The sequence below is a fragment of the Tauraco erythrolophus genome, chromosome 4 (genome assembly GCF_009769465.1).
Source record: "Tauraco erythrolophus isolate bTauEry1 chromosome 4, bTauEry1.pri, whole genome shotgun sequence".
NCBI lineage: Eukaryota > Metazoa > Chordata > Aves > Musophagiformes > Musophagidae > Tauraco > Tauraco erythrolophus.
The window spans coordinates 9,760,843-9,772,945 of NC_141468.1; the positions used below are offsets into that span (position 1 = coordinate 9,760,843).

At 39.6% G+C, this 12,103-nt stretch overlaps 1 protein-coding gene across 1 annotated transcript in view; it reads left to right on the forward strand.

The window, feature by feature from the left end:
- Positions 1 to 12,103, forward strand: part of SEMA3D (semaphorin 3D) — a 143,592-nt gene that overhangs the window by 43,796 nt on the left and 87,693 nt on the right. The window contains exons 2-3 of the mRNA XM_086609975.1: positions 652 to 931; positions 2,197 to 2,381. Coding sequence (XP_086466101.1) covers positions 897 to 931; positions 2,197 to 2,381 — 220 coding nt within the window. The 5' untranslated portion in view covers positions 652 to 896. The remainder of the gene's footprint in view (positions 1 to 651; positions 932 to 2,196; positions 2,382 to 12,103) is intronic.

Consider the following 12,103-nt stretch of genomic DNA (forward strand, 5'->3'; position numbering starts at 1 on the left):
TTCTTCACTGTAGTTTGCCTCAAGAAAATGAGCCCCAAATCCTCTGATGAGATCCCTATTGGCTGTCACCCAGACCCTCCAGCCATGACTTCTCAGCGTATTTGCAGTGAGACTGACTCCCTCTTAATTGCTTCTTTTTGAAGTATGGTTTGTCTCAATCATCCTGCTGAAGACGAGCAAGTCTGATGTCTCTTGTCTTAATATAGTCCTCCACCTCCTCCCTCCCCTTTTTTTCCCCTTCTTCTCCCCCAGAATAGATTTCTTCAAGGTGATATAACCTTGTGATAATCCAGTCAACAGCAGCCCTTCGTAGTCCAACCACAAAGATCAACTACAAATAGATGTACTGACAATAAAGAAGGGCCTTCTTTCAGGATCCTATACTCTAATAAAGAGAAGGGAAAGATGAGCCAGAGGCATGTCATGGTTGTTTTGTTTTCTTTCCATGTCATCTCATGAATATGTAATGGCACTTGGCCAAAAGTACTGCATTCAGACACTGAGCGTGAATGTTGAGGAAGGGACTGAGAAGAAAGAAGCTCAATGTTCTGTGATAGGAAGGATGCTTCGGGCGTTTTACAAATCATTTCCCTCTCTCTCTTTCCCCATCACACCCTTCCTGCACACTCCCTTGTCTTTTGCTATTGGCAGAAGGTCTGGAGGCTCACAAAGCCCCAGCTTCGTCTGAGAGAGGTTTCCTCTGGAAGAGAGAACTGAAGTGCCCCTCTTTCGAGTCCCTTCATGCCAGGAAGGATGTACTGCCTGCATCAGGAGGTGCTAAATTGATTCTGGATGCCTCCACAGCTCACAGAGGTGCTCTGGCCCCAGTGCTGCCATGAGCTTAAGTGCCAGACCAGTGGAGTGGCTCTGGAACCAGGAGCTATGCTGCATCTCTCATGGGCTCACAAGGAGCCCTCCCCTTGATGTCCATGTAAGTGCTGGCTGATGTGGGCACTAGGATTACTCTTTTAATCAGGTGGTTTCAGTACCTTTCAGAAAAGAATTTTCATGGCAAGTCATGAGCCATTAATCTCACTACTAACCATAACATTTCCTTACTCCTTGATTTACATCATCACTCAAACACTGGCATTTGTCATTTCACTAACTGTCTCCCTTGACCTCTGATATCGTGCACTGGCAGGGGAAAGGATCTGGTCTCACAGATATTTTCATGCTCTGATCTCTGTGATTTATTAACCATCAAATTCTCCCTTCAGGACTCGGATGCCATTTCAAATGATTTTGTATGCAAAAGTGGAGTTATTGGACAAAAGAGATCTTTTACAAGTGGGTACAAACAGGGAGAAGAGAACTGTTGCTGCTTTCTATCCAGCTACTGGGGTGGCAGTGTGACCTTGAGGAATTAGGTTCTCTGTAGTTTTCTGATTCCATTTTTGCATAGGGAAAATAAGGACAGTGATAATTACTTTCATTTGTAAAACACTTTAAGATTTATGGAATACGAGTGACTGTTATTAAGTGAAAAGTGTTGCAAAGCTGGCTTAGTTGCAGACTGTGCTAATGAAGTCCTGTATCAGCCTATTGACCTCAGCATGAACCACTCATTAAAGTTTATAGGACATTCTGGTGGGTGAATTGAGGCAGTTTTTCTACTGGAAATATCATACTGAAAGCACATTTAAATCCGTCAGCCGCATTGACTTTTTTCTCTGTTAAAACTAAACCAACTGCTGTTCTGTCCAATTTTCTTACTTTATTTATGAATGTTTATGATGGATATGTACTCACTGTTAACTTGTATGCTTATGGTATCTAAGATATTACAGTTTATTCTAGTCAGCATAAACATGCAATAGCTGTTGTACTGAGATAAAGAGAGTTATAAAACATTAAGATATCCCGTGGAGCGGTTTGATCTAACAAGTTACATGGTCACTTCTGAACGGCAAATGCTCTTTTTATAGATACGGCATTAATTTAATTTGCACTTAAACTTTAGCTATGCTAGACGTTGGTGTTTGAAAAGTTTACATATTTTTCCAACCTCAAAGTGTGCAAGTTTAATATTAAAGAAACGGATTTACAACATTTTGATTTATATTAGAGGAAAAAATACTTTTGTAACAAACGTGTTAAATAAGTTACTCTTTAAAGATAGGTCTGGCTTGTTTTCAGAATTATTATTTATATAATAATGAAAAAAATCTACAGATGTTTTCTTTTTGCTTCCAGATTAAATTTGGATTGTTTGAAAAGCGGGAAGATATTTCACCATAGTGCAAAAGATATAGAAGAGAGCAGAATGAGAGCTTCCCAAGTACCACATGCCTGCAGCCTGTTATCTTTAGCAATGCTGTTCCTTCCAGTCACTGGAACGTCAAAACAAAATATCCCAAGACTTAAGCTTTCCTATAAAGGTAAACTTTTCAGCAATTTTTCTGATTCTGCCACTTTTGTTTTGATGTGATGTTGCCAGCAGTTCATTTGTATTATTAATCAAGAAAACGAAAAGCAGTTGTCCCTACAGTGTCCAGAGACACATGACAGAAGCCTCAAAGATGGATGAATTCTGCCTAAGGGCAGTATTAAATTCTCTTTTTTGGGCGGAGGGGTGCATGTTTCTGAAATATAACTGTTTTTTAAAATTATTATTTCTGTTTGTTCCTAGAGGATATTAATATACCATACATAAATTAGGGAGGAGTCATTGCCTAAACATGGGCTTCTACAGCTACTTGAAACACCATGAGGCCCATTGGAGACATTCCCATGTTTTACTGATGGGGCTGACGTGGAACATGGAGGTCACTCATAGCTTTCTAGAGCATCAGGGAAAGTAAAGAGAGCTGCCCCAAGCATTTCAAATGACACTGACATTTTATTTTTGCGAAATTCTTGAAATGTTTTCTTTCTTCTTACCTTTTTGGATCACAAAAACGTATTTTTCTGAGGACTTTCTTAACCTTATGTGTACTTCTTTTTGAGAATGTTACAGGCTGAGGAGTTTAAACACAGATGTAATTTTTAATTCTTTATTGGACAAGTTCTTAAAGAAGGTAGATTTCTTGTTGCTTTGAATGTACAGTACACTTCTACAGTTTTTACAAGACGCAGAGATACATCACTTCGATATTGTCCTCTTTAGCTAAAGCAAATGCTCTCCAGTTAGTTATTTTTCAGTTATTTCAGTGCCCTGCCCTTATGGGAGCTAATTCTGCTCTCGGTTTCTCAAACTTAGGTCTTCCTATGCATTACAGAATTACACTCAGGGTGGTGTGATGGGACAGGAGGCTGTAAAGCCTTCATCAGTGGTTATGATATGTTTATCATGAGTTTAATACTCACAGGAATTTATTGAGTAAGCACAATGACATACTACTTATTTACAAGCTTCTCTTTTGCTAGATTTGTATGCCACTGTGTATGATATTCCCCTGTGCGTATGTGTGTTCAAACATGTTTGTGTGGGAGAGATGGAGGAAGAGAGATCAAGGGACCTTGACAACATTTTTATAAATTCAGGAAACAGTTGCGCTCACGTACGCCAATGAATACAGAAACTGAAAGACCTGACATGAGTTATGAAAGTTAGCAATAAAACCCCCTAACACATAGCCAGACTTTTCACAGCTTGGCCTTTTGAGATAATTCCCAATAGCAGCATATACCATATGGTGATGGCATTTATTGTGGATTTGACACTCACGATTAGTGAATTCCTCTCGACTTCAAAAGCAGACAGCCTGTGGCAAAATCCTGATGGATGCATTTGGCAGGTAAGGAGGGGGAGAGAGAAAAATTATTGAGGTCAACACAGGAAAAAAAAAGATTCACTGAAATCTTACTTTAAAATAGCAGCAGAGACCTGTTGGGAGTGGTTGGGAAAATGCCTGAGCTCATTTAAAAAGACAATGAGTGGATGATTAATATTTAGGCCCTGACCCAAACTTTTATTAGCAACTTTATAAACCTTTCATTTTGGCTTGAGGGATAAAGTTTCCTATCCAAACTTATCCACCTATATCCCTGTTGGGGGAAAAAAAAAGCAACAACAGATACAAAATGACGCATAAATCTTAATTTGGAGAGCTGTGATGGAACTGAAAAGTCAAAGGAAAGAGAATTATCAGACTTTGTTGTGCCTCCTCCTGCCTTTTTTTTTTTTTTTCCTAGGGGGGAGATATTTTTCTTTTTCTACAGGGAGCAAGAAAAAGTTACTGCTTTGTTTTCACACTTTTGCATTGTAAATGGTGCAGGTAGTGCTACTCATAATGAAATTATATTTTCGTTGTTGATAACAGCATGACAGATGTCCTGACTATTTAATATAGTTGTCAGAATTAAGCTTACCTTCTCCACTGCCCCCCTCCCCACGTATTCCAGATGAAATAACTCCAAGGTTTTTGAGAATAAGATGTAGGAGAAGTGAACTGTCTTGCCAGTTCTCATAAAATTGTTAGTCATGTCATTGACAAGTCCTGGCATCTCCATTCTTTGGAATTGAGACTTGAAATATAATGAGGAGGATAATGTGGGGCCCTTTTCCTTCTTTATGGAAAACTGAACAAAATTGGCCACATCAGGCAGCTCTGAAAACCTGGTCACACATGTGTGTTTGTTTGATGGATAAAGATGTTGTCTTTCAAGAGAAGGTTTCATCCTCTTCCAAGTGCAATGTGTTTATGGGATGGCATAGCTCCATCTTCCCAGAACAGTTGAGCATTTGCTCGGGCAGGACAGCTGGAAGTGAGCAGGACTTTCCCCTCATTTAGTTCATCTCATAGCTGCAGCCCAGCATACCTCAGCTGAGAGCTAAAACTGCTTCACGCCCTGAAGGTAAGGAGAAGAAAGGGAACACCAAGTGATGAGTGCTGAGGATGAAATAGTATAGGGGACAAGAAGAGAGAAAGAAGAAGAGGGAACGGTATTAAAGGAACACAGAAAACTGAGAGAGAAAGAAAGAAGTCAGTGGTGGAGAGAGGAAGAGGGTGAAAGAGCCGGGTAGAGTAGCTAAAAGAAGTATCTATTACCACAGTTCTAAAAATGTGTTCTGAGAAGTTGTACATATAAAACTACAAACACACACAAGTCAATTAAAATATCTTTCAATACAGAGGCAAAGTCCTGTATACTCCACCTGTGTTAATATAAGGTGCTATGATCTGTAATTACATGTCTCATCCTATATTCCCACTTTTTCCCTGATGCATTAATTGAATAATTATTCAAAATTTCTTTCTATCTTCTTCACTTAGACTTTAGCTTTTAATTATTGGGGCATGACTTTAACATCCCAGAAATTGTCACTGCTATCGTGATGCTTCTAGAGTGTTCTCACTACATAAACCTTAATTAATCTATCTCTTTTACTTTTACAAGATTATGAGGTGGTTTTGTTGTTATGTTATAGCTTTAATATTAGGAGAAGTTAAACAAACTATCTTCTAGTAGAAGATTATCATCTTTATAAAATTAAGGCCTGATTTTTGAGTAATATTCCATATTTTAACACAGACTACATTCAGTTTCAGAGTAGTAGTATGCATTTATCATTCATTCTCATGCAGCTGGAGATACCCCATGACCATCATCCAAACTGCAGAATTCCGCAAGCAAAGAAGGGGCTTTCAGTTTCCCTAACCAGAACGTCCTTGTTGTCTGCTACCTCATTTAACATCTTCACTTCCACCTCTACAGTAAATGCAGGTTTTTATATACCAGTTTCATTCAATAAAGTCATTTACAGGATGGCATCAGTTCTGTTAGTGAAGAAGGGAAGGGCCTGTGTCATAATTCATACATACGGATGTATGTGTTTGATTCATACTGTGTAGACAGTATTATTTCTGTCTATCTTTTTTTTTGGGTAGTAGTCTTTGCCAATTTATTGGCAGGTACGTTTATACAGATTTTTTGTTTGTGTTTCTAGGTTTTACTCTACAGGGAAAGGCAGAGAATAACCAGACCAGAAGGCTGATTAGCTCCTAGGGGAGGAGAAGAAAGGGGAAAAAAAAAAAAAAAAAAAAAAAAAGGGAAGACATTTCAATCTCTTTTGATTTGTGTCCCTCCTAAAATTTTCCAGTAGAAATGCAGACTCCTAACTGCAAATTTAAGCCTGTTGATTTGTTTTATTTTGTTGCTTTTCATGGATATCTTAGAAGCAGTATGTGCACTCAGAGAATACATTTGTATTACAGAATTTTACACCCTGCTTTCTTGGATGGGGGGTATGCCCCAGCCCAGATTTGGAGATTATCACCAGTGACATATTCGCTTTGACATACGCAAACATGTATCATTCCCATGTGGCAATGTGACTGTGCCCCAAAGGCAAGCCACGCTTGCTGTCACCAGTGCTGATTTGGGTGGTCAGAGGACCAGGATCCTATGTTGTGATAGCACACAGGAAAAAACAAGACTGAAGGCAATCCTTGGCTTTTGACACAGAATTTACTTAGTAGTGTTAAAACCAACTATGGCAGTTATTTAAATCTAATAAACATGAACATTATTCTCAGCTGATATTTTTCTTTTTCACATTGAATGAATGAAGATGCAGTATCACTCCCACTAAAGTCATAGCAAGAGTTTTGCCACTGAAGTAAGTTGAAGCAGGTTTGAATTTCCACTTCTTGTTTTTTTAATCTTTAATAAGCAAACTAAATACTTGCAATTCTGTCTCCTTTGTTGAAAGATGACAATGCTAAACCATCAGTTCCACATGGAAATTAGCCACTTCTAAGAATCGTTTAGCTTCACGCAGTGATTTGCATACACGATTTTCTTTCTCCTAAGAGTGATCCATTCTTGTAACACAGTCAAAAAGCAAGCAAAACACAACATTTTGGTGCCAGGAATTCTTCTGAAAACTTGACTGGATTAGTATATTTCCTTAATGTTCTAAAAATGATCCTTTGAACATGCTACTTTACAATGTCAAGCATCCTGTTTTCTAAATAGTTTCTGCTTTAAATGTGTTTCATTTAAAAACTGATGAGATGCTTAACTGTTGAATTTGAGCAGTTAGTTTGGTCTGTCTCAGTAAAGATGGCTTATTTCCATGTCATGCATCATTTAATTATCCATGTAAAATATAGTTACAATTGCATAACTCCATGAGCCTCATTTAAACTGTCTGTGACATCGTGGCAATCCCAGCTCCACGATGCGGGTCTTGCACAGCTATGAATGGTTGGAACATCGTAAACTGGTGATGTACAAAAAAGCCTAGAAATGAGCTTGCATTTCTGCAGCTGTGCTTGCTCTACAGGAAGAGGAAGAAAAATCAGTAAAAACATGCTTTTGTGGTCGTAGCAGCTGTAATTCTAAATGCCCGTGAAGATAAAGGAAAATGTGCTGAGTGAGGAAGTGCTGCTTTTCTTGAATCCCTTGGTTTTTGTTTAATTACTTTTGATGATTTTATGATTTCTCTGAAAAATTTGTCTCAGATTCCTTTGTAGAGTAACATAAAACGTTTACGTGAGAGTTAAGATCCTGGTTTCAAATGCTTGTCTAGTTATGAAATAGATTTTGCCTGTTTTGTCTCAAAAATGCTTTCTGGAGGAGGCTTAAAACATACCATAGGTTGAAGATGGATGGACGTTACTGTCCATGTGAGGGAAGACTCTTGTATATGCTGTAGACTAAGTATAAACTTGAAGGGTTTTATTGCGTCTTAGTAACGGGAAAAACAGCGAGTTTCTTACAGACGTTTTTTTCCTTTTTTAAACTGGTGAACTTGGAGGTCAGATCCAACTATATGTTGCATTTTCTGTCGTATAATTATCATATATATAATGTCCTGGAGAGCTGCCTCCCGTCAGTGACATCAACAGTTTACATAGCAGTTGAACTAAGAATAACCTTAGAGAACTGACCCGTATCAACCTCTTAACAGTGTAAACAGCCTGTAGCTCACAACAGTTTTCTTTTTTTCATGATCACAAAAGGGCCTCAAATGGATAAAAAAAGAATTGTGTTCACAAAATACCAAACTATTCTGCTGAATGTTCACTTGATTAGATCTCAGAAGATGAGAGAAAAAAACCCACAAAGGAATAAGACTTTGGGAAGAATGATTGGTCCTTTGTAAGAAGGAGGATGAGACAACACTGAAAACTGCTTCCCTAGAAGAAGAATGTGGGGAAGATGCATGATCAGTGGCTTCAGCTTCGAAGAGAATACTTTAAAAAATATTTGTCTCATTGCACTTTTACTAAAGACATTTGTAAAGCAGATCCAGTACTGAGCTCTGTAAAGATCACAACTTTGTTCTCTTTCTATGCACTAATTTGAGGGCATGATCCTCTTGACGTCAGTGTGTGTCTCGCAGTGGACATCTGTGGTTGCAGCACAGGTCCTCGAGTCATGTTCTATTTCCCTTTCCTCCCTCTCCATTTCTGCTGTTCCATTTATAGAACAGTTCCTCAAAGAAGGGCCAAGGGGTGCAGGGGAGGTCTGTTCTGTAGACAAAGTCCTTTGGAGATATACACACAAAGAGATAGCAGAAAGAGACAGGGACAAAATTTCCTTTATGACGCCAGAGTACTATCAAAGAAATCAGAGGGATCAGCTAGCTGCAGTTAACAGAGGCGTTTAGACAAGGATGGGAGTGACAAAAGTACCTTTTTTTCCCCACTAATTTGAGAAAATAGACTTTTTCATTTGTGCTCCAAATCCTGGCTATCCCAGAGAAGTATGCTGTGATGTACCACAGAGTTCGACAGCTAAGAGGTTACTGAAGATACCGAAATTTTATGTCCAACTTATCTGACAGACTTGGGACAACTTTATAACTCCCCCTGCATCATCTATTCACCCTGGTTTTCTTTGAAAATTGTTTCTAATGAGATATTTAGCACAATAGCAGTCTATATGACACCCTCTGGTGCCCCAAAAAGGATAAATAAATGTAAATATTAATAAAAAAATCAACCACCTGTCCAATATTAAATAATAGCTCATACCTATATACTAATGATTGACAGGAGGTAATTATGATGGTGCACGAGGTTACCTTGTGCAGAGACACATCTCTGATATCCCTTGCCCTGTAATTTTTAGTTAATACAGTTAATACACTATCCCAGTGTTGCCTAAGTCTGCAAGGCATATATTGGGTACACCTGCACATCTGCATGTGGGACTTTGAATCTGATAGAGGTTACTAGGCACAACCCAACACAAACAACTAACAAATAAGGGAATTAATGCGGATATTCATTAAAACCTCCAGTTTTAATGGCTTCATAAGAACTTCTGTCAATATCAGAAAGTATAACCCATAATTGTATTTCACTTTGCTGTAGGAGAATATTATACTAGTCCAAACTATTATAATGTGAATTGGGTTTATTTTCATTGCTGGAAGAGGTCCTTTCCTATTGTCAATGCAAAACTATTTGAAAACCTATTTTCACGTTAGCCAGTTGAGTTGCCTTGCTACACTTGGTCGCTTTTCAATCAAATAAAATGTATCTAGAAAACTGGAAAAAAGAATATAAGGAGAAAAATCCTTTAAGTTTCCTGAAAACAGTAATTGTCTACATTTAAACCACATTTTCATAGAGTGTCCAGCCTGTGCAGCTACCCTAGTCACTACTAAGTGACTTAAACAGTGCTTCCCTATAGCAATTACGTCTTTGTATTTCACTTCTGTAGCAATTTAGATCAAGACTATTAATTTTGCCATGTGACCTCAACCAGCAGTCATGATGATAGAAACAACTAAAATATCAATGCCTTCACTGTCGTTATAAAAGTTCTCGTTCCTCATTCAGACCCTGGGAAAGGAAGATTATCTGGCCGGTGTCAGAGAGGGACCTCCCCTGCAGGGACAGGAACAGGCAGTTACGTGTAGGCAAGGCAAGCAGGAACCTCCTAAAGCAGATCTGCTGCCAGCAGCGGAAATATCTGCTCCACTGACAGGTAAATCTGTTTGCAGAGGTCCCTGCCCTTCACCTCCTTTCCTGTGCAGGCGCTTCTCCCACTGCAGCCCCTTCAGCCCTGCCAAACGCTACCTCTGCTCCCTGGGTAGCAGATCAAGCTGGTGAGCTGGTTATTGTTTCCCAGACCTGATTTCACCTCCTTTACTGTATCCGCTCTGCCTCCTCGCCCATCTGAGATGGATCTCATTGGGTTAAGAAACCAGAAGAGCTTTTCAAAGCCAGTTGTGAGGAAATATCCTTGCCCTCGGGATGACTATGGGAAGGGCACTGAAGGACCATCAATGCTTAAGAGATCTTACAGGCTCTCTCAGACAGTGGTTTTAAGGCAGCTGAGCCAACATAACAGCATGCTGCTTCTGGAAGGAGGACATCTCCCTCCCTGCTCCCTTCTCCCCAAACACACATATCCACTTTTTTCCCCCCTCATCTGCTCCCAGATGGGTGGACCTGCCTTTCCTTTTGCGTCAGCTCCAGCTCTTGTCAGCCTCTTTGGCAAGGACATATGCTATTAGTAGTCAGGACTTTATCTCTGTATCTTACTTAGCTTTACAGCCTGACCATACAGCTTGTGTGGGCTCTGATCCAATGTTTGGAGTTGGAGCGAAGAATGGCCCCATGGCTTCTTTCTGTACACTCAGGGCTAGATTCTCAGCTGATAAAATTATTGCAAGTCCCAGTGGTTAAACTGAGGGTCTGGCTCTAATTCTTGATGCAAGTGCAAGTGGAGTGTGTGTCTGCGCAGCGTGCAGAGGGTGGGACGTACAGCTATTGAGTGTTTCCATAAAAGCCTGTGCTGTTCAGACACTGGTTGTAACTGATGTGTAGTATACGATTACACTAGTATGGAAATTGCAAATAATTTTCAATAGCAGCAATGATAAGTGACAAATTGGATTTTTCTGTCTGAGCTGTTCTTTTAAGCCTTGAAAACAGAGGCACTAATGAAGTAACTGAGCAAGTAAATCTGTTTGACATTAACTTTCCTTTACGTTGCCAACTCACCTTCTTCAGGAATAGCTCATGCTGCTCTGTATCTCTCCTAAGCCTGTTAGTATTGATATTAATGTGTTTTCCAGGCCCATGCCGACATGTTTATTATGAGAGAGTTATCCATGCCACCGCAGCTCAAGGTCTCTCTGCTAGCATGAAAGCCTTGTCTACTTTGTTATGAACATTACACTCATTAGGAAGCTGGCAAATGCATTTGAACCTGGTGAGAAAATGTTAAAGTGAAAGTAGTATTAAGATCTCTGACCATTTTAAAAGCAGTATCTTTCATATGTAACAGCTGCAAGCTCGAAGGAGCAAGTCCTGGTGTCAGCTGCGCAGTCTGAGAAGGCAGGTCTGAATAAAGTGAGTCAGACTCCCAAAGAGATCTGTCGGCACCTATCAGTAGCGTCAGACCAGCTACTGAGCCAAATTCACGTTTCTGTAGCCAATTCTACCTTGGTTTTATGTGAGAAAACTGCTTGCAGGTTCAAGTCCCAGACACTGAAATCCACAACAAAATTCCCTGTTTGCTCAAAGTGTGAAACAAAGTCCACTTATCTGACTTCCTGAGGCTGGAAGTTCATCAACAGAGCAAAAACTGAGTAAGAATTTAGAAATGTATCATGTTCTGCACAGCTGTTACCAGCCAGCATGGGCAGAAGAAATAGCACGACCTGCTGTTGTTTTATCGGGCCACAGATATGTGGGCTATAAGCTGTAGCAGAGAGCTCCTCTCTCCATGCTTGGAGTGCTGTGTGCATCTCAGAGAACATCATCTTCTCAAAAGTTTCTCTGAAGACGCAATTACTTGAAGATTGCAGGTACAAGTGCTTGCAAACACTCTAGCCATTTATGCATCACTTTGAAGAAAGTCAAGTCTGAAATGAAAGGTTGGTACTATTTTGAAGGCAAGTAATGACAGTAATTTGTTTTGAAAGGAGGGATAGCATTGCATATAATTTTATGAACCATACTTGGACACAAGAAGACCTATATGCCTTAAAGTGCTAAATATGATCACCATGTTGCATTTTTAACACCTGGACGTACTTGCAAAGTGCAATACACATTTCCATCCAAGCAGGAAAGAATGAGTCCACTGCCGCAGAGTGGAGTGTGCTCATCCATGCAAGTTAATGCAAGTCCCAGATCACTGAGATGGTTTTCATGGTAGATGTCTACTAAGCACAACTTCTTGCCAG